Below are 23,174 nucleotides of genomic sequence, written 5' to 3' on the forward strand. Positions count from 1 at the left end.
CTTCGAAGGAGGAGAAGGATAGGGAGGGGGTTTGGGAGGACTCGGAAGGTGCTCTGCGATGACAGGAGCAGACCAACCCCACCACCTTTACGACCGTCAGGTCTGGGTGAGTGGGTCCAGGTGAGACCTCCGTAGGAGACTGCAGCAGGGGAGGTAGAGTCAGTGGGCTGGATCCAGGTTTCCGTGATCGCTAGGAGGTTGAGGGAGCTGGAAACAAAGAGGTCGTGGATGGCGATAAGCTTGTTGCACACCGATCGGGCGTTCAGGAGTGCACATGAAAATGGGGGGGGGGAGATTTTAGGGAGCAGGGGGAAAGATACTAAGTTGCGGGGGTTGCGGCAGGACGTGGAGGCAGGAGGGTGTTGTGCGGGTGAGGGAGGTGGTGGCGGGCCAGGATTCGGGGAGATGTCCCCCGCGGCTAGGAGGAGGAAAAGGGTGAGAAAGGTGGCATGGGAGCGGGATGTGCAGGAGCGTGAGAAACTACTAGTGGAGGTGTTCGGGTCAGTGGGAGAGTGGAGTAATAGGAGGAGGTGGTGGGTGCCGTAGAGGGGTGAAGGAAGCAGTGAGGACACAATATACAATTGTTTGGAAGGAGCAGAGGGATATAGTGAATGGATTTTGGGAACGGAGGAGAGGAAAATGAGGAGGAGGAGTGGAAGAGGCATTTTGGGGAGGTGAAGAGAGCAATAGTAGGGAGATGATAGCAATGAGGGGGAGATGTACAAGTTTTGGGGTGGAGCAGAGGGGTAAAGAAATGAGATTTGGGAACAGAGGATAGTAATAAGATAAGGAGAAGAGGGGGCGTATTATATAAAGGTACACGGAGTGGGACTCAGGTATGTAAGAGAGGTTTCCCAGGGTGATTGCTTGCAGTCTGTCCAGCATGCAGTAGAGCTTCATGCTGTTGTTGTGTCTTCCTGCTGCTTAAGTTCTCCTGCTTTAGTTCAACTGCATCGCACTCTTTCAAAGCAGTTCTCAATCTGAAGCAGCACCCCCATCAGAGACTGTGCCCCCCCATCAGAGATCTCCCCCCATGAGCTGATCTAAATTTATAGGGAGATGCTCAAATGAGCATTCAACTCCACCCCAATTAGAAGCTGATAAGGATCACGTGAATAGTGGGGGATGTTTCTCAGGAAACAGACTACAGTCATAAAAATCCTGTATAATAATAATAATAATAATAATAATGCAACTTAAAAGGTGAAACTAATATATGAGATAGACTCATTACATGCAAAGCAAGATAGTTCAAGCCGTGATTTGTCATAATTGTGATGATTATGGCTTACAGCTCATGAAAACCCCAAATCCACAATCTCAGAAAATAGAATATTGTGAAAAGGTGTAATATTCTAGGTTCAAAGTGTCCCACTCTAATCAGCTAATTAAGCCATAACACCTGCAAAAAGGGTTCCTGAGCCTTTAAATGGTCTCTCAGTCTGGTTCAGTAGGAATCACAATCATGGGAAAGACTGCTGACCTGACAGTTGTGCAGAAAACCATCATTGACACCCTCCATAAGGAGGGAAAGCCTCAAAAGGTAATTGCAAAAGAAGTTGGATGTTCCCAAAGTGCTGAATCAAAGCACATTAATAGAAAGTTATGTGGAAGGGAAAAGTGTGGAAGAAAAAGATGCACAAGCAGCAGGGATGACTGCAGCCTGGAGAGGATTGTCAGGAAAAGGCCATTCAATAGAGTTGGGGACTTTCACAAGGAGTGGACTGAGGCTGGAGTCAGTGCATCAAGAGCCACCACACACAGACTGATCCTGGACATGGGCTTCAAATGTCGTGTTCCTCTTGTCAAGCTGCTCCTGAACAACAAACAACATCAGAAGAGTCTTACCTGGGCTAAAGAAAAACAGACCTGGTCTGTTGCTAGTGGTCCAAAGTCCTCTTTTCTGATGAGAGCAACGTTTGCATCTCATTTGGAAACCAACGACCCAGAGTATGGAGGAAGAATGGAGAGGCACACACTGCAAGATGCTTGAAGTCCAGTGTGAAGTTTCCACAGTCTGTGTTGATTTGGGGAGCCATGTCATCTGCTGGTGTTGGTCCACTGTGCTTCATTAAGTCCAGGGTCAACGCAGCTGTCTACCAGGAGATTTTGGAGCACTTCATGCTTCCTTCCGCAGACGAGCTTTATGGGGATGCTGACTTCATTTTCCAACAGGACTTGGCACCTACCCGCACTGCCAAAAGCACCAAAACCTGGTTCAATGACCATGGGATTACTGTGCTTGATTGACCAGCAAACTCGCCTGACCTGAACCCCATAGAGACTCTATAGGGTATTGCAAAGAGAAAGATGAGAGACATGAGACCGAAAAATGCAGAAGAGCTGAAGGCCGCTATTGAAGCATTCTGGTCTTCCATAACACCTCAGCAGTGCCACAGGCTGATAGCTTCCATGCCACACCGCATTGAGGCAGTAATTGCTGCAAAAGGGGCCCAAACCAAGTACTGAGTACATATGCATGCTTATACTTTTCAGAGGTCCGATATTGTTCTATATACAATCCTTGTTTTATTGATTGCATGTAATATTCTAATTTTCTGAGATTGTGGATTTGGGGTTTTCATGAGCTGTAAGCCATAATCATCACAATTATGACAAATCACAGCTTGAACTATCTTGCTTTGCATGTAATGAATTTCACCTTTTAAGTTGCATTACTGAAATAAATGAACTTTTGCACGATATTCTAATTTTTCGAGTTTCACCTGTATATAATGGATATGGGCTGAAAGTGCACATTCTCAGGTTTAATTTAAACCAAATTGGAGGAAGGGTTTAGAAATTACAGCACTTAAGATTAGCTATCGCCCCTTTTTCAAGGGACCAAACGTAATTGGACAATTGAATCAAAAGTCGTTTCATGGCCAGATGTGGGCTACTCCATTATTTCTTCCTCAGTTAAGCATGTAAAAGGTCTGGAGTTGATTCTAAGTGTGGTATTTGCATTTGGAATCTATTGCTGTGAACCTACATCATGCATTCAAAGGAGCTGTCCATGCAAGTGAAACAGACCATTGTAAGGCTTCAAAAATTAAACAAATCCATAAGAGAGATAGCAGTAACATAAGGAGTGGCCAAATCAACAGTTTGGTACATTCTGAGAAAAGAAGAACGCACTGGTGAGCTCAGCAGCATAAAACAGCTTGGACGTCCATGGAAGACAACAGTGGTGGCTGATCGTAGGATCCTCTCTATGATAAAGAAAAACCCATTCACAACATCCAGACAAGTGAAGGACACTCTCCAGGAGGTGGTTGTATCATTGTCAAAGTTTACAATCAAGAGAAGACTTCACTAGAGCAAATACAGAGGGTTCACCACAAGGTGCAAACCATTCATAAGCCTGAAGAATAGAAAAGGCAGATTAGACTTTGCCAAAAAACATCTAAAAAAGCCAGACCAGTTCTGGAAAAGCATTCTTTGGCTGGATGAAATGAAGATTAATCTGTACCAGAAGAAAAAAGTGTGGAGAAAGCTTGGAACAGCTCATGACCCAAAGCACACAAGGCATCTGTAAAACAATGGTGGAGGTAGTGTGATGGCATGGGCATGCATGGCTTCCAGTGGCACTGGGTCATTGGTGTTTATTGATGATGTGACTGAAGCAGCCGGATGAATTCTGCAGTGTTTAGAGATATACTATCAGCCCAGATTCAGCCAAATGCAGCAAAGTTGATTGGACGGCGCTTCACAGTACAGATTGACAATTAGCCAAAACATACTGCAAAAGCAACGCAGGAGCTTTTGAAGAAAAAGTGGACTATTGTGCAATGGCATAGTCAATCATGTGATCTCAACCCAATTGAGCATGCATTTCACTTGCTGAAGGCAAAACTAAAGGCAGAAAGACCCACAAAGAACAACTGAAGACAGCTGCAGTTAGAGCCTGGCAAAGCATCAGAAAGAAGGAAACCCAGTCTTTGGTAATGTCCATGAGTTCCAGGTTTCAGGCAGTCATTGTCAGTAAAGGATTCTCAATAAAATATTAAAAATTAACATTTTATTTATGATTATATTCAATTGTCCAATTACTTTTGGTCCCTTGAAAAAGGAGGGATGGCTACTTTTAAGAGCTGTAATTCCTAAACCTTTTCTCCAATGTGGATGTACATACCCTCAAATTAAACCTGAGAGTGTGCACTTTCAGCCCATATCCATTATATAACTATAGCTTGAATATGTATTGGAAAATACCTGAAAAAAAACTAAAATTGTGCCTGTGTCCAAATATATATGGACCTAACTGTATATACCTCTTTATTTTAATTTCTGTTATCACACTGATGCTTCTCCTGCAGTGAAATAAACGGGACACTGTGACATTTCCATCAGTTCCTGCCCCATCAAGGAGCTCACAGTTTATTTTCAGGGACACGTTGGGGCCAATCTTGGGTGGAAACCAGTGACCCATATATTTCTAATTTGTGGCAGGAAACTGGGGCACCCGCCCAAGTACAGGAAGTAGATTTAAAATAAATTAGATTGCAAATTAGGTTTTTGGTAGGTATCAAACAAGGACCCCAGCACTACAAGAGTGCTAAGCATTGTATATTTATACCTGAAGCCTTATTATTCTGTGTTTGCTACAAGTTACCCTGTTACCTGTTTGCTGTCTGACATGCAACTAAACCTTCTTACACTCTGAACAGCAAAAATATTTGTTGATGTCTTAATAATTTATTGAAGAGATAAGATACTTGAAATTGGTAAGCAAAATTATTATCAATTATGCATTTATTACAGCTATGCAGGATGGATGCAAGGCAGACATATTAAACAATTGTAAGGACATCCTTACAAAAATGTATTCTGCTACATGTCTTTGCTAAAAACATCCCAATACGTGTAAATTAACTGGTTTACGTGAAACTTATAGAGTCTACAAATGGCAGTATATATACTGGAATTTTTATTTATTTATTTTTTATACTAGTAATGGCGGTGATGAGCTACTTATAGCGGGACTGTGGTGGGCATTTGGACACTGGGTGGGAACTGACTACTTGCCACTGACATCCCCAGTGACACCAATACAGTGATCAGTGCTAATAAAAAGCACTGACACTGTACTAATGACACTGGGCAGGAAGGGGTTAACTTTTGGGCTATCAAAGGGTTATCTGTATGCTGTGTGTGTTTTACTATGTGTGCTGTGTTCTGTTTTACTATGGAGACATGCTGCTTTGTATTTCTCTGCTGTGCACATACAAAGCCGCATGTCCTTGCTGGCAGGAGAGAGACCTGTGCTGTTTACACACAGGTCTCCTCTCTGTCAGCTGTAATCGGCAAGTGCCAGCAAGGAATATCTGGCCAGTACCCGGTGCCTGACATCCCTAGCCACCAATGGTGGTGTGAGTAGGGCGGCGCCCGTGTCCCCTACCCGGAAATGCAATTCCTATGTGTATATATATATATGTATATATAATTTTGTGCTGCCCTGTAGCAGTAGTTCTACTATAGGGCGGAGGGCAAGCGGTTCAATAATCCTTTTTGTGATCTAGCGAATTCAATATTTTTTACAATGATGAAAATAAAGCTAATTAATGCACATATTAAATGTGGTAGAGCTTTTGCAAATTGACCCCCTAGTCCACAAAGGGTTAACTGGTGCAAAATAAACTGGATGTAGGTAGATTTCTGTAACCTTACCAGTGAAGCTGATTATAAAATGGAGGATGATGTTTTTGCTTATTAACAATACAAACTACTTGAAAATGGTGGACCTTTTCCATTGAGTCACATTTGCCCTCCATCTGAGTGAAAGGGGTAGATGGAATGGAAGCTGCAGAAGGTTATACAGTAATATAAAATAAAGTGAAAAGATGACAACCAGCCACCAGATGAAGTCTATGCATAAATGAATGCATGCGTAAATAAACAAAAAACAAAAAGTAGAACAATGCTGAAGACATGATGTTCTCCTCTGGCCTTGCCTTAGTAAAACAACCACATTTATCTTCCTTGAATAGCTACAGGTTTCTTAAGACATTGTCAATGTGATTTTTATTTGTTTCCTGTATAATTCGTTTTCCTAGTATAGGTTTAAAGTACAACTCCAAAAGGCAAACCACTGTCATCTGTTTGTTGTGGTCTATGTCCTAAGTGGGAAGATTTCTGTTCACTTCCTTTGGGAAAAGAAATGATGAGATATCTGTCCAGTGGGGAAATAACAGGACTGTGCATCACCAGCAAGACAATATGTTTTTTTTTTTAATTTAACAATAGGGGACATGGCTTGGCGCATGGAGCTGTAGGATGTGCATCCCTGCAGCTCCTGGCCTGGAATCCTCCCGCAGGGCTTTACACCCTCTTCTTGGCACCAGCGAAGCCCGTTATGGACAGGAACCAGCACTGGACCCCCAAGAGAGCAGCTGGGGGCTGGTCTGGCAATGATCTGGGACATTTTTTACACAATCCGGGACCGCGGCCTTGCATGCTCCGGCTGAAAAGATGGCGCCGGTTTCTCCTTCCCCTTCTCCTCCGGACACAGGACCACCACAAGATGTGTAGGTGAGCTCTCACAGCCACCCCTCCTCTCCAGGGGACCCTGACAGGTTCTCCCAAAGGTCCTGCAGCACCTCTCAGGTGTCCATCTGTTCCGGGGATGACTGGGACTTGCAGTCCCACATCAGGTTTCTCCATACCTATATTAGATCCCTACCTGCTAAGGCTGATTTTGAACTTTGTGTGAAGTGTATCAAAAATACATACAAAAAGGAGATTTCTGACCTTAAAGAAGATATTTGTGTACGTATGGAAGAGATTGAAGATTATACAAAACATTTGCCCCTCTGTTGGCCCCCGCTTTTAATTCAGGCCTTTAACGCCATTGATGACTCTCTTTTGCCCTCCCCAGCCTTTCTTTCTGCTAATATTTCGGTTATCCCTAAAGCAGGTAAGGATCCATCTCATTGCAATAGCTATTGCCCAATCTCTCTGCTTAACTTGGATGTTAAGCCCCTTACGAAACTTATGGCGAACCGCCTTTCTCCATTCCTTCCAGCCCTGATACATCATAATCAGGTCGGGTTCTTTCCCGGTCGAGAAGCCAGGGACAATACTACTAAAACAATCCACCTCATCTCCTATATCAAACAACACCGTCTGAAGGCTTGCCTTCTCTTGTTTGAAGCTGGGAAGGCGTTTGATCGAGTCGACTGGCGTTTCCTGCACCTTACCCTAGAGCAGATAGGTCTGGGTCCGTGGTTCCTAAATAAGATTATGTCCCTTTACTCTCACCTGATGGCATCAGTTCTTGTTAATTGTACGGTCTCTTTGTCCTTTTCTATCTCGAATGGTACAAGACAGGGATGTCCTCTTTCTCCCTTACTTTTTGTTTTGGTTATGGAGCACCTTGCGCGGGCTATATGGGCTAACGATTCTATACTAGGCATTCATAACCCCTCCTCACATCATAAACTTTCTCTTTATGCAGATGACCTCCTAATTTATATGCAACAGCCACTCATCTCTCTCCTCAGCCTGCTTCAGGAGTTCCACAGATTCGATTCATTCAGTAACTTTAAACTTAACATCTTGAAAACGGGCGCATTGAATATTTCTCTACCGGATTGCGTGCTGTCACACCTTTGCTTCAATTTTTCATTTCAATGGCGCCCAAAGGCTATTTCGTATCTCGGGGTTCTGATTTCTTCTGACCTTGCTGCACTTTACTCGATTAATTATTTACCCCTACTTATGCTCCTTCGCAAAGACTTGGCATTGTGCGGAGCCTCCTCTCTGCCCTGGTTTGGACGCATTAATACCCTTAAGATGGACACTCATCTGAAACTGCTCTATGTTTTCCAGACTATCCCGGTCTCTGTGCCCAAGAGTGTCTTCCTCTCTTTGTGCTCTTTATCAATCAGGTTTATTTGGCATCGAGGTTTTTTCGAAATTGAAGTACAAACTGCTCACCTATCCGAAGCTTAGGGGTGGAGTGGGTTTACCTGATTTTGAGTTGTATTATCGGGCAACCATGTTGGCATGTATGCTTGACTGGTTCCCCAGACCCTTTCATAAAGCTTCCTGTATGACCTATCTCAAACTGACCTACGGGCTCTCCTCTGGGGTTACAGCTGTGACCTTCAGCATCTATCTGGCCTGTGTCCTTTGACTTTGGCACCTTTGCGCCTGTGGTATAAACGCGGTCTCCTTACCCTTTTATCCTCCGACCCTTCCCCTTTATCACCCCTATTTGATAATCCTTCCTTTCCCCAAGGGACAGGATCCTCTGTCCTGGGTCCCTTTGCCCGTACCTCTTGGCCGGTAGCTCGGAACTTTATCCACCCTCAGACAGGTCTCCCACTCCTCTCGGGCAGCCCCAGAGATTGGCTGACTGCTTTACATTTGTCTTTGTGTTGTAAACATTTACATTCCACTTCTCAAATTCATCGCCTGCTCACTGAATTTGAGCAGTTGTGCTCCCTTTCTGAACCTCCGAGACTTGACCTGGCTTTCCTTTACAGGTTAATACATGCCGCAATCCATTCTGAACTTCTGCCCTTCACCGAGGTATGGTTCGGGGATATTGGCAAAGATATATCTACTGAGGAATGGTTTACGTCATTCCACTTCACCAATAAATCCTTTATATCTTGTTACTCTCAAGAAAAGACTTTTAAGCTCCTCTCCCGATGGTATAGGGATCCCTATACTCTTCACAAGATATTTTTCTATCTACATCCAATCTTTGTTGGCGTTGCAATACGGCCTTGGGTACTCAGTTCCATGTTTCGTGGGATTGCGATAAAATTTTACCCTTTTGGTACCAAGTTTTTGAAGTCTATAATAAAATCTATGGTGAGCCCTTGACTTCTTCGCTGGAGATTGCTCTTCTCTCCATTTTACCAGGCTCACTGGCGGCACAGAAGAAATGTTTATTACGTTTCTTCCTGTCTGCGACTCGTCAATTGATATCTCTTTTCTGGATTTGCCAATGATACCTATGAAAAACATAAATTATTATGGTCAGTCTGGCTCCATTTTTTTCTCCTCCTCGACCCTTTGAGAGTTGTGTGCTCCTACTGTGCCTCCCTAGACCTCGTCTGTTTGGTTTGGTGGACCCACGGTTGTCTGTCTCATATCAGTGCACTTGTTTTTGATTTGTATGATTGGGATACTCACCCTGGGCCCCTTCAGAGTTGTGCCATTCTCGCTCCACCCCTTGTCTGTCCAGGAACCCGACTCTCCCGCCTATCTTCCCTCTTTCTGTGCTTATTTCTTCTCATCTCTCTCTCTTTATCCTTTTTTCTTTGTTTTGTTTTATATGGTGAACTCTACTTGGACATGTATTGATGTTCTTCATGCCCTCTTATGGGATAGATTGTTAAGATATATGTCTTGGTTGTATACTATTTATATTATGTTATTTATCAATGTTTCCCTTTTCTGTATATTCTGTTGTAAAACTTATTAAAGACAAATTTGCCTTGAAATGGGCAGCACAGTGGCTAAATGGTTAACACTTCCACCTGGCAGTACTAGGGTTGTTGGTTCGAATCCCAGCCATGGCAACTCCTGCCTAGAGTTTGCATGTTCTCCCCGTGCCTGCGTGGGTTTCCTCCGGGTACTCCGGTTTCCTCCCACACTCCAAAGACATGCTGGTAGGTGAATTGGATCCTGTCTAAATTGTCCCAGTATGTGTACATATGATTGTAAGCTAGGGACCTTAGATTGTACACCCCTTGAGGGTTAGGGACTGATGTGAATGTATAATATATATGTAAAGTGCTGCGTAAATTGAAGGCGCTATATAAGTACCTGAAATAAATAAATAAATAATAAAATAAATGTAACAATATTGTATTGAGACCAGTAGAAGCAATGTTCAACATTTTTGGGCCATAGAGGTTCCACCACTCATTAGGCAATGTCTGCATAGAATTAGGGGTTGCACTGGTGATGTATTGATGATACGTGTTCTGTTGTTCAAAGCTGATGGTGCCATCCGTCTAATCACTACAGCACCCTTATTGTTGAAACTAGATTGCTAATATCATTTGGTGTACAGCTGGGTCTTCCATTTTCCACAAACTGCAAGAAAACACATTTTCCAGTAAAACGGATAACAGAGCTTTTGTAAGGCTATTATTTGCTTGTGACTTCTTGTCTTGGTGTCAACCTTGGTGCCAATTCATATATGTGTGATGCAGCCTGAAAGCTCAGGTTTCAGTGAGAATTGAAAAGCAGTCATTCAGTGGTTCAGGTCAAGGTTTGAAGAAAGAAAACTGTCCTGAAACCATGTTCACAAACTCATGACATGTGCGATTCAGAAGCTGTTCCCAGAGACGTCAATAAGCCTGTAATATGCACCTTAGTTCCAGTGAAGGGAACTCTTAAGGCATCAGCATATGAAGACATTTTGGACAACTTCATGTTTCCAACTTTATGAGAACAGCTTGGGGATGGCCCCTTCCTGTTCCAACATGACTGCGTACCAGTGCACAAAGCAAGGTCCATAAAGACATGGATGAAGGAGTTTGGGGTGGTGGAACTTGATTGGCCTGCACAGAGTCCTGACTTCAACTCGATAGAACACCTTTGAGATAAATTGGAGCAGAGACTGCGAGCCAGGCCTTCTCGTCCGACATCAGTGCCTGACCTTACAAATGTGCTTCTGGAAGAATGGTCAAACATTCCCATAGACACACTCCTAAACTTTTTTGGACAGCCTTCCCAGAGGAGCTGAAGCTGTTATAGCTGCAAAGGGTGGGCCAACTCCATATTGAACTCTACAGACTAAGGCTGGCCATACAATTTTCTTGAGATTTTTGGTTTAGATTTACCAAAAACCATATAATAGGTCAAAACTAACAACACTTTCAACTGTATCCAATTAGGTGGGCTCTTGCACTACATAGTTGGCAGAGTTCCCATAGCAAGGAGACATTCAGCCACTGAGTGTCAGTATTACATTATTTCAGCCTGTTTAACACAGTTTTATCGAGCTTCCCCAGCTTCATGATAGAGCTGCACAATCTTTGATCACCAGTGGATGAACACACTGTTTGTTATTAATGTTTGTTTGATCTGAATCTTTGAGCGCAGGAGATAATGGATGTTTGGTGACAGTTTGAGGATGGCCCCTTCCTGTTCCAACATGACTGTGCACCAGTACACAAAGCAAGGTCCATAAAGACATGGATGTGCATGTTTGGGGTTGAGGAACTTGACTGGCCTGCAGAGAGCCCTGACTTCAACCCGATAGAACTCTTTTGAGATGAATTGGAGCAGAGACTGCGAGCCAGGCCTTCTCGTCCGACATCAGTGCCTGACCTTACAAATGTGCTTCTGGAAGAATGGTCAAACATTCCCATAGACACACTCCTAAACTTTTTTGGACAGCCTTCCCAGAGGAGCTGAAGCTGTTATAGCTGCAAAGGGTGGGCCAACTCCATATTGAACTCTACAGACTAAGGCTGGCCATACAATTTTCTTGAGATTTTTGGTTTAGATTTACCAAAAACCATATAATAGGAGGTCAAAACTAACAACACTTTCAACTGTATCCAATTAGGTGGGCTCTTACACTACATAGTTGAAGGTAAATCTAAAGAAAATTGGGCAGAAATTGAACAGAAAATTGTATAGTGTATGGCCAGCCAAAGACTGGGATGCCATTAAAATTCATGTGCATGTAAAGGCAGGCATCCCAATATTTTTGGCAATATAGTGTATGTGAACCGGCCCTCACAGATGAGACACATTTTTACTTTTTCCAAGTCTCTCTAAACCCCCAAATATCTGGTTTGGAGTTGGGCTTTAATTTTATATGGTGTAGGTATTTCACACAAAGGAAGTAATACAAAGAGAACAGTATACATTTTAACATAAGTACAGACATGTCTAGAATATGAAATGTTGGGGTAACATACACTTTAAGGTTCTGTGTTTAAATTTCACCCATACACTGTGTACAAGGTGTTTGTATGTTCTTCACATGTTTGTGTGACATTTACTTCTACAAATTGGCCATATGTGCATGTGGGGGACATTAGATTGCACATTCCTCTGGGGAAAGATACTTACTGTATGTTTCTGCTTCTATATACTCTGTTAGGTGTTGCATAATATGTCAGTGCTATATAAATATAGGGAAAGATGCCGATGACCGTAAAATTGTTACCTACAATTTGTATTAAAGTACAGCTGTCTGCTTACATAGGAAACAACAAAAGTGAACCAGTCACAACAGAGCTTATCTGAGAAAGTGAAAATGTAACCTTATGATTGTGATGGCTGTATATTAGCTCTTTAATTTAGCCTTACTAATTTTAACTTAGGATGACTCCTAGAACTAAATCTGAGCTGAGAAGTCCCCTGAGGTCTGGTGGTTGTGCCCTGTCAACTGGCATAACTCTTTCCAAGTAACCATAACTGGTTAACGCAGAGACCAATATTGGTTTATGCACATTGGGGAGACAATGGGGCTGATGTGTGCAAATTGTGTTGCCCATACTCAGAATGTATTTCAGTTTCATAATTAGTCAGTAAAAATTACAGTTGCAGGCTGGCTGGTTGCTTTGGTCAACAGGAATTATTTTGCTGAGGCTTTTCTTACTCCAACTCAAATGTTTACTAGTATGAGGTCAGACGCTTGACGGCCCAGCTGTCATTCTGGCCATGCATACAGCAATAAATGATCAGATCATCATATCCACTTCGGGAACGCCTTCCGGCGATGTATTCTGGATGGGTGGCCCATAAGGTACAGTAACATACCTGTGCTTCACTGACCTCTTTCAGGTATAGGGCAAATGCACGCGCCCCCTCCTGCTGACTCTTGCTGTGATTGTATACAGCTGGATTTTGTCTTCAGGTCCCGCCCAATGATTCGTGGCCGGGACTTGCTGATCAGCTGGATCCAATCACAGCCCAGAAAGCAGCACATAATACACAAATTAACACTTGTTAGGCACACACTTAACCCCTTGATTACACCGAGATTTTAACCTCTTCCCGGACAGTGTATAGTATCACTGATCACTGTATTTGTGTCACTGGTGATGTCAGTGTCATTTAGCATCAGATTGCCTCCCACGCTACCACAGTCGCTGATCACCGCTATTACTAGTAGAAAAGAATAAATGAAAATTGCAGTGTATACATTGAAGGAAATAAGTATTTGATCCCCTGCTGATTTTGAATGTTTGCCCACTCACAAAGAAGTGATCAGTCTGAAAATCGAATGACAAGATCCTCATGTGTAGTTCTGGGATGATTCCTCAATGTTCTCATGATCATTGACACTCCACGAGGTGAGTTCTTGCATGCTGCACCAGACCTAGGGAGACTGACAGTTGTTTTGTGTTTCTTCCATTTGCGAATGATTGCACCAACTGTTGTCACCTTCTCACCAAGCTGCTTGGCAATAGTTTGGTAGCCCAGTCCAGCCTTGTGTAGGTCTATAATCTTGTCCCTGACATCCTTGGTGGAGAGTTTGGAATCTGATTGTTTGATTGCTCCTGTGGACAGGTGTCTTTTATACAGGTAACAACATAAGATTAGCAGCACTCTTTTTAAGAGAATGCTTCTAATCTCAGCTTGTTACCTGTATGAAAGACACCTGGCAGCCAGAAATCCTGCTGAATGATAGGGGATCAAATAGTTATTTCCCACATGAACATACAAATCAGTGCATAATTTGTTAGACATTTCTTTTGAATTTTTTTTTGCTATTCTGTCTCTGTGTTACAATACACCTACCATTCGATTTTTAGCCTGATCATTTCTTTGTGAGTGGGCAAACATTCAAAATCAGCAGGGGATCAAATTCTTATTTCCTTCACTGTATACCATAGTTTGTAGACAATATAACTTTCACAAAAAACAATCAATATACACTTATTGGGATTTTCGGCCTTTGTTCGTTTACATAATAAAAAATTTAAAAAAACTCAGTGGTGATCAAATACCACCAAAAGAAAGTTCTTTTTGTATGAAAAATGTGATATAAGTTTTGTTTGGGTACAACCTTGCAAGACCTCACAATTACCAGTTGAAGTTGTGCAGTGCTAAATAGCAAAAAATGGCCTAGTCATGAAGGGCGTAAAACCTTTCCAGAGCTGAAGTGGATTTATTCTACTTCCACTTAAATCTGAACCCCATTATAGGATGGGTGATGGGTGTACTTTTAAAAAAATGACAGCATTTGTTCCCAGTGATAGCTGACAAAGATATATTTCTTTCAGTGACAGCTGACCAAGATTTGTTTTTTTCTTTTTCAGATATCCAAAGCTGCAGCAGATTTGATGGCCTATTGCGACGCCCATGTCCGAGAAGATCCACTTATACTTCCAGTGCCTGCCTCAGAAAACCCATTTAGGGAGAAGAAATTCTTTTGTACTATTCTTTAATGTGGTTTTGTGACACACACATTAAGTATAATATTAGTATAACGTGACTTTAAGTTAACCAATAGATTAAACACAAACACAGTATCAAACTAAAATAAAAAAAAATAGCTTCTCATGTATTATATAACATACAGTACTTTTACTTTAGTAGTGCCCATTCATTGGAGTGGCAGGGATAAAAGCACTACAGACAGTGTGTGATGCAGTTACTATGTTGTAGCACCCTGGTAACATAATTGTAGTTACAAAATGGAACAACTGTATTGAAGCAAATCAGGGAAAATGTTGATCAATCTACAGGGCTATAAAACAAAGCAGGTTTAAGAGAAATCACAAGTGCACATATATTCTGTAAAGGCATACTCATTGATTAATACTGTACTGTAAGAATGATCTATATAGAACAGTGTTCAATACAGTGAAAGTGTAGGTAACAAAATTAAATATGCCATACGCGATGTATGCAAATTGCCATTCATGCGCCCAACGTTGCACAATTTTTTCCCTGTGTGTCACTTACCTCAGCCATAGGTGTGTTGTGTTTTAGTAGCAATTAAAATAAGTTATATCATGCAAGACTACCAAGAGAAATGATGTGGTATGCCGCTGCCCCAGTTTTATTTCCAGTGTGATAGAGCCCTCTCTGATGTTTAATGTACAGGAAACCCCTCCAGTTTTAGTAGTGTAGCGTAATCCTCCACTCCAATGTGGTGGTTCGTGTAGAGCAGACCTTACGTCTGCGGATTAGTGTAAAGTATACTCTAGTAGAACAGGTACTTCTTATTCTGGTGGCTTCAGTAGAGCAGACTCGCTAGTGTAGATAATATTTGTAAAATAGAAAACCCTCCGCATGACCCCATTCTTTTCATGTTTGCTAGAAGGAAGCATTTATGGTGCGTGGTCTGCTGAAAGTGTCTAGCACTTTGTGGTTTACCAGTTCCCCTTGCTAAGACAAAACATTGTTCTCTCTATTACTAGCACTGATCACATATGTCTCTATTATTCGCACTGAATGCAGCAATATACTGTTGGAATTTATTGAAAAGTGAAGCTGTAACCTTAGTTTATCATCATTCCAACCCCTGTTCAAAAATTGAAAACAGAAACCATTTGGCTGTGTGAAACTAAAACTGGTGTTTATACTCTATTGATTAATTTAACAAATCCTGGTTCGTGTTGGATGGCACATTAGTTCCATTATCAGTGTTATTACAATTTGAAGCGACATACAGATGTTTTTAGTGCTATTTTACTCCTGAACTTGCATATACATTTGCAGTAAAAATAATATGAAAAGAAAATTTTTGAATTAAAAAAAAAAAACATATTAAACCAACACATGGGTTGCACCAGAATTTGCTAAGATAAAAAAACTATTCAGTATGATGGCTAAACAAACATTTAGTGGGGCTCAGTTGTATTTATAAAATGCTTTCTTCTTTGTGAATGTGAAAAAACACAGTTTTGCTACTTATTTATAAAAGCATATGGGAAATTTTTGTAATATTTTGTAGCTGTGATAAAAAAAATAAATTGCATTGGTGTTAAAAAGATAATAGCAGGTATGTATTCTGCCTGAATTCTGATGCTGATGTATTCACAAACTAAATTATACCATTTCTACACCTCTCAACACCATAATTGCCCGTTACAGTATTTAAAGATTATGATTATGTTAACAGCTCATTCAATTGAATCAGTAGCCCCTCCCCCCGCCAAAAAAAATCTGTTGTTGGTAGGAATTTGCTTTTAGAATACTGATAAATGTAATATTTGAGGTACAGAGTATGGCTAGAAAGTATTATTAATTATATATTCCATGCAACTATTACTGATCAGAGGTATTCCAACGGTCAGTGTCTGAAAATAAAGAGCAGCACTACTCATCAAATATAATTTACTTCAAATATTTAGGCTAGGTTCACATTGTTGTAATTCAATTTTGATCCGATTTTCAGTGTGATTATGTAGAGCAACCTGTATGTGGTTTCACATTCTATGGGGACAAAATTGCATTGGAATCACACCAAAGTAAGCCAGGAACCTTTTTCAAAATGGCATGATGCTGAGTTGCATTGATGTGAACAGGCACCATTAAAAACAATGTGATTTCCATTGTCATTCAATTCTGTGCGGCTCAAGTCGCATCTGAAATTGCACTAGTGTGAACTTAGCCTTACAAATATAATTATACACTAAGGCAACCCATAGATAAGTATCTTTTTTTTGTTCAACCAGCGAGTTGAACCTAAAAAAGTTACTCAATCTCCCCATGTACACACTTAATGTGGATGAGGGAATCCCCTCCTCTGAGCTATTGTATTCTGACAGACTTCCCTACCATCAGAATACACGGATCAGTGCCACTGGAGGTGCTGATCAAGCGGGGAAAATCCAACAGGGCTGTTGGACAGAAGTCAATTAGTAGATCAACTTCTGTACAACCTCTCTGCCCATACATGGATCAAAATTCCTCTGGTCCCTGCTGAACTAACCAAATCCATGTATAGCCAGCTTATGAGTTTAAATACACAGGGTCTTTGACTTTAGATCCAGAAAATAGTTTAAAAACCAATTGTGTTAAATTGTATTACCTGCACTACAAACAAGTAAATAACAAATGGTCCACCACCACATATTTACTGGAAATTCTTGTAACAGTGTTGCATTATCAATGCATTTGTCATTAAAGTGCTGTGTCTTTATTTATTGCTATTTTGAACCTCTGGTGTTCACAGTTCTCTGTAATGCTTTGATCCGATTATTTTTAAGACCCTTTTAACATTTCATGCATTTTAAAGCAAAACAAAACACATGACATGAGAAGCAATGTTATTCAACAAGCCTATTCAGATCTCTACTGTACAATGCGGTTTGAAAAATGAGGTGTGTTCATTTTTCTGGGCTTTTATATGTGCTGCGATGCATAATAATGAAAACAAGTGTAAACACACTACACCATACATTATAGAGATTCTAAAGAATTGTTTTTTTAAAGAAAAAAATAACAAACATGTCTATACTTATCTGCTGGGTGCAGTGGTTTTGCACACAGGTCCCCCGCATGCACTCCTGGCCCCTCCTGTCGGGTTCAACCACAACAAGCAGCCTGCTATGGGGGTACCCGCTGGTCCGTGTGTCCATTCACACACGAAGCCGCTGCTCAGTCCTGCCCCCTATATCTTCTCATTGGCTCACTGGCTGTGATTGACAGCTCCTGCTTCTGTCTCAGCCATTGAGAAGAGGGAGTCCTGGGATAGCCGAGACTCCAGTGCACATCGCTGGATTGAGAGGGTGCTTGGGTGAGTATTGGGGGGGGGGCTGGGGGAGCTGCTGCACACAGAAGGCTTTTACCGTCATGTACAGATTGCATGAAGGTAAAAAACCTTGAACCTTTAGAATCACTTAAAACAGACAAACGCAGTCACAGACAGATGAATCTGGCCTAAAGGACAATTGTGCGTAGCAGATGATATGTTGCAAGATATCCATATCTTTATAAAACATTGATGGGTCTTCCAGCTGACTGGCCAGTGCGGGGCCGGCATTTGTTTTCATCCTCTGTTCTCCTGCATGGTCATGGTAACATGGGCTAGCGGGTGTCTGCATAAATAACATAAAGAATGAATGGCCAATAAAGAACTTATGTGTTTACTAGCTCTTGTGCTTTTGCATAGTAACACAGTGACAATAGCAACAGGCTGGCCATTGTTAAAGTGTTACTAAAGTAAAAAAAAAATGTTTAAATTAAAATAACAAACATCTTCTACTCACCTGCTCTGTTCAGTGATGTTGCACAGAGCATCCCTGAACCTTCTCTTCTCGGGTCCCCTGCTGGTGATTTTGGCTCCCCCACTACTGTGTGTGTCCCCATAGCAAAACGTTTGCTATGGAGGCACACAGTGTCTGCTCGCTGTTGAGCTGTGTATCACACATAGTGGTACTTAGCCCCACCCCTACTTCCTAACTGCATTTGATTGACAGCAGCAGGAGCCAATAGCTGCTCGAGCACTGTGAGAAGAGGAAGAGAGGGGAGAATAGAAGCAGCTGTGCACAGCACACAAGGAAGGGGGAAGACAGAGGAATAATACATGTTTTTTACCTTAATGCAAGGAATGCATTAAGGTAAAAAATGTTTTTAGCTTTATCTCCTAGATTGTAAGCTTCAAGGAGCAGGGCCCTCTTATCCCTCTTGTATTGAACTGTATTGTTGCTGTATTGTCTTCCGTTATATTGTAAAGTGCTAAGCAAACTGTTGGCACTATATAAATCCTGTATAATAATAATAATAATATCACTTTAACTATGAGCTAGCCCGACACTCATCCCCATGCCTTCACCTTCCAGATGCTGCCCACCCTTTTTACTCTGAAGGAGCACTAGACAAATAAAAACACTGCACCACAAATGTGCAGGATGTGAAGGTTTGAAAGCAATGTATGCTTCATAAAGATATGCATGTACAGTATAGCTAACATTTCATAGCATATCCACTGCCTATTACATGCCATTTCTTTTATTAAGCATAGTTTTTGTTACAGTTTCATGTTTAGCTACTTACTGAGTCAAAGGTCACTGACCTAATCTATTTAAACCTTTAAGAGTAAGTGTTAATACACTTAAAGAAACTGCATCACCAACGAATGAAATGTTTAACACAATAGACTAAATTCTAGAAGCGGTCTCTCTCTTGTTTAGTTGTTATTTTCGTGAGACCATGTCCTGCATAGCTCAATCAACAAAGGTTCACGATGCCCTTAACCACTTGCCCTCAAGAGGATTTACCCCCCTTCCTGACCAGGCCATTTTTTGCGATACGGCGCTGCATTACTTTAACTGACAGTTGCGTGGTCATGCAAAGCTGCACTTAAATGAAAACACAGTAGCTCAGTGGGAGGGATTCCCCTATCCACCTTGATATGTGGATGGGGGAATTGGGTCATTTTTCTGATTCAACTAACCGCTTGAACATAAATAAATGACTAATGTATGAGCTGCTTTAGGGTCCTTTCGCATGGGCATTTCATTTTTTTCATCAGTTCAGTCACGTTTTTCCAAGAAAAAATATATCAGTTTATCAGTTTACATCCATTTTTTACATCCCATGCAAAAACGGACTGTATGTCTATTTACATTTGTTTTTCATCCATTTACATCTGTTTACATTAGTTTTTTGTCCATTCCGTTTTTTTTACAGGAAAAAAAAATAGGGTTCTCTTCCGTTAAAAAAACGGATGTTAACGGATGCGGACATTAATGGATGGTAATCAGTTTACATCTGCTAGTCCATAGAAATACATGGGTGTCTGTTTTTCATCCGTAAATGGACAGATGAAAATGGACATATGGAACGCATGGGTGAAAGAGCCCCTAATCCTCCTGCCAGCACATGTGCATTTAGTGATTGGCTCAGAACTGCTACCTCTTGCAGTCTGAGCCCTGCTGTGCAGGCAATGAAGGGATGCTGATATCAAGACTTTAGGTACTGTCTGTATATAAAAAAAAATTATAACTACAGGCAAATTTTTTTTTCCTTTTTTTAGTTTTGAATAGAGTGGAGAGGGTTTAGAAAGCTTGACCATTTTTATACCTGTCTGTGCCCTCATTGGGGAGATAATAAAGTGCTCCTGTGCTATCTACTTTCCAAATACTGGTGCTGATAATGGTGCTGGTGCGTTGTTCCCCTTCTTCACTCCCCCTGGGGGAAAGTGGATTGCACAAGAGCACTTTATTATAGACTGCACTGATTTTTTAATTAATTACAGATTGCACCAATTCTTAAATGTATTACAATGCAGTGGATACTGTTTTGGACACTGAGCACATTTGGAGTATTTATTTTTATTAGTACAGTGGAAATTGTAATTTTTTTAAATCAGGTTTGTAATATATTAAATGTCTAACACATACCAGTCGAGGGCAGTGCAGTAAAATTGGTCCAACAGTGATACACCACTACCTATAAGGCAAGATAAATAATCATGTTCTGCACCTTTGTGAAGTGAGTAGTCTGAAATATGAGCTATGTAAGATATGATATCAAGAAAATAATGGCTAGAACAGAAAAACATTATGGAGTCTATGTTTAAAAAATTGCTATATGAATATCTCAAACATTTGCAAAGCTTTCGCGAATAATAGCCGTTATTTGCCTAAAACGTTTATCTTCTATAATCGTCGGCTCCATCTAGTAGCCATAATGTGGTATTTTGCAATCTGCATATTTTTCCTGTGCTTGTTTGGGTTTCCTCTCAAATGCTTGGGACATGCTGAGAAGTTAATTGGCTTTTGTCTAAAATTGGCCCTAGTTTGACATGTCTTCTCACCAGTTGCCCAGCAGCAGATAAAGCACATTTCGGCTAGGTTCGCACCTATGCAATTTTCATTTGATCCATTTCTGCAGAGCGGTTTGTGTTGCATTTTACGTTTTTGCCACATTTTTTTTTTCTTGTTGCTAGGCAGAGTTAAATGCAAAACGCATCAAAAACACATAAAAAAAGCATGGCACAAATGCATAAAAAATGCACTACATGCTGCAGCATTTCCATTGAAGTCTATAGAACCAAAAATGCTACTTTTTGCGTTCAAAAAAAAGTCCCTGACCCTTTCCAAAAAACATATGGGGTGAAAATGCAGAAATGTGAACGTGTCCCCTAGGAAATCATGTTAAATGGCCTGTAGTGCATTTCTGCAAAACACTGCGGAAAATGCTTAGGTGTAAACCTAGGGTAAGGTTGATTTATTGGAGAGTGCAAAACCTGGTGCAGATCTGCTCAGAAATCAATCAGCTTCCAGGTTTTATTGTCAAAGCTTAATTGAACAAGCTGTAGTTAGAAGCTGATTGGCTGCCATGCACAGCTGCACCAGATTCTGAGTGCTAGAGTTATAGTAAATCCCCCCCTTTGTGTCCCCAGGAAGAAAAAATGTTATAAAAATATAAATGATAATGCCCTAATAGCTGCACTAAAAACTAAAACATCAAATAATAAACCATACATTTTAAAAATAAATAAACCAGCTGCCAGCAGGAAGACCAATATAAGAGGACTTTTAAAATATAAAGAACTGCATTGCAGTCCTTTATATTTCAGTAATAAAATAATAATTTTTTTTGTTATTTCAGGAAAATACTGCCTTTTAGCAACTAGATGGAGCTAAGTTATTGGAAAAAAAATGTATTCAGCAAATTACATCTATTTGAGAGAGCTTGAGACATTTGCATAGCAAATTTTTTTTTTTTTTTAGTACATAAACCCCTTTACATACAGTTTCATATAGCTTCCACTTTCTACCATTAAAACCTCCTTATTCTCTTTTATGTGTCCTGGAAGAGTGATTATGCACCCTCTTAGTGTAAAGCAAATACAAGGACACATGACCCCAGCTTGTAACTAATAAGTCAGTAATTGTAACTGAAGTTTGGTTGTGACCTGATATTTTTGTGCTGTGAACTCTAGATGCGGTATTCCAATAGAATGTTAAAGGTGTCAAATGATTGGTTCCAGTTCTCTAATAAAACTGTTTGACAATAAACTTGCAAATTCCTTTATAGAGTGCGGAAAACATTCCTTGAAAATGTTAAATCTGTTTTTGAAGATTTTTGTTTATATGACGCAATTGCTATGTTGTACTGTGGTTTTATATATACAGTATATAGCAAGAATGTCATCTGCTGGTAACAAGGTGGTACTTCAGCTGTATGATACTTGTATAACCAAATTATTTATTTCCTTTTCATAAAGGAACTTCAGCTGGTAAGCCATAATATAGTAGAGGCAGCTTTGATTATGAGTAAGCCTTCATTATAGTAGAACTACAACTATAATCTTTTTTAGTTTGGGATAAGATTTTTTTGGCATAGATAGAGTGGCAAAGAATTAGAACCTCTGCCAAATTTTTATTGCTCTCTGGTATGTTGTCACCACGACAGGAAAGGAAAGAAAATCCCCAACAGGGACACAGACAGTTAATAAAAAATACGTATTAAATAGAGTTAGGGGTGGCTATAACCCTTGCCTGATTTTTGCTGCTGTCTATGTTCCTGTTACAGATTCTCCCTCACTTCCTATCTGATGATAAAGTTGTCACTCGAACAAGGGAGTAAAGTAAAATTTCCGCAAAATGGCCTTTCCCACTATATTCAAAACTAAAAATAGATTTGTCTGGATTTAGAGTAGTATGAAACCCAAATCCAAAAATTAATTATATTGCAGTTTACCAATTAGATTTGATTATTAGATGAAGGAGCACAGGGGGTACATTTGGACAGCAGCATTTTTAATCTGGGGAAGGGGAGTATTGGATGTACTAGCAGAAATAAATACACAAATTGAAGCCAAACTCAAGCTAACACTTTATAATCATTTCCATTTTCAACAGATACAGTAAATACCTATTTATCCTGCCAGAAAAGGAGTGTCCTTGTCACTGCCTGAACTGGAAGCATATCTTTATTTTGTAAAATACTAATCTCTCCACCTTGTAATGGAAATGAAGAAAGGCAGCAGTCCAACCTGGGTGGCAGCTGTGGCTGCCCCCAAAGGTACAATGGAGTATTAAGTGTAGCCACCTAGGGACAGCAAGTGCATTATTCACAGAATTACTAGGTGAAAGAGGAAACATATCTTGTGAAAAAAAAACGAATGCAACCACTTCATCTGCAATACCTACATTTTTCAACCATAATTATGCCCACTAACAGGTAAAGTGAATAACACTGCTTATCTTGTTACAATGGCACATGAAAATAGGTGGGATATATAGGGCAGCAAGGGAAAATGTAAGGATTTGAGTGAC

The 23,174-nt window shown here is 40.7% G+C and overlaps 1 protein-coding gene across 3 annotated transcripts in view; it reads left to right on the forward strand.

The window, feature by feature from the left end:
• Nucleotides 1–21,911, forward strand: part of GNG4 (G protein subunit gamma 4) — a 90,553-nt gene extending 68,642 nt beyond the window's left edge. For all 3 annotated transcript variants that reach the window (XM_089668584.1, XM_089668586.1, XM_089668583.1), the window contains exon 4: nt 14,250–21,911. In XM_089668584.1, coding sequence (XP_089524710.1) covers nt 14,250–14,378 — 129 coding nt within the window. In that variant the 3' untranslated portion in view covers nt 14,379–21,911. The remainder of the gene's footprint in view (nt 1–14,249) is intronic.
• Nucleotides 21,912–23,174: the final 1,263 nt, after the last annotated feature.

The sequence above is a fragment of the Staurois parvus genome, unplaced genomic scaffold, assembly GCF_062004578.1.
Source record: "Staurois parvus isolate SC_StPar_1 unplaced genomic scaffold, SC_StPar_1.0 ptg000059l, whole genome shotgun sequence".
NCBI classification, from domain to species: Eukaryota; Metazoa; Chordata; class Amphibia; order Anura; family Ranidae; genus Staurois; species Staurois parvus.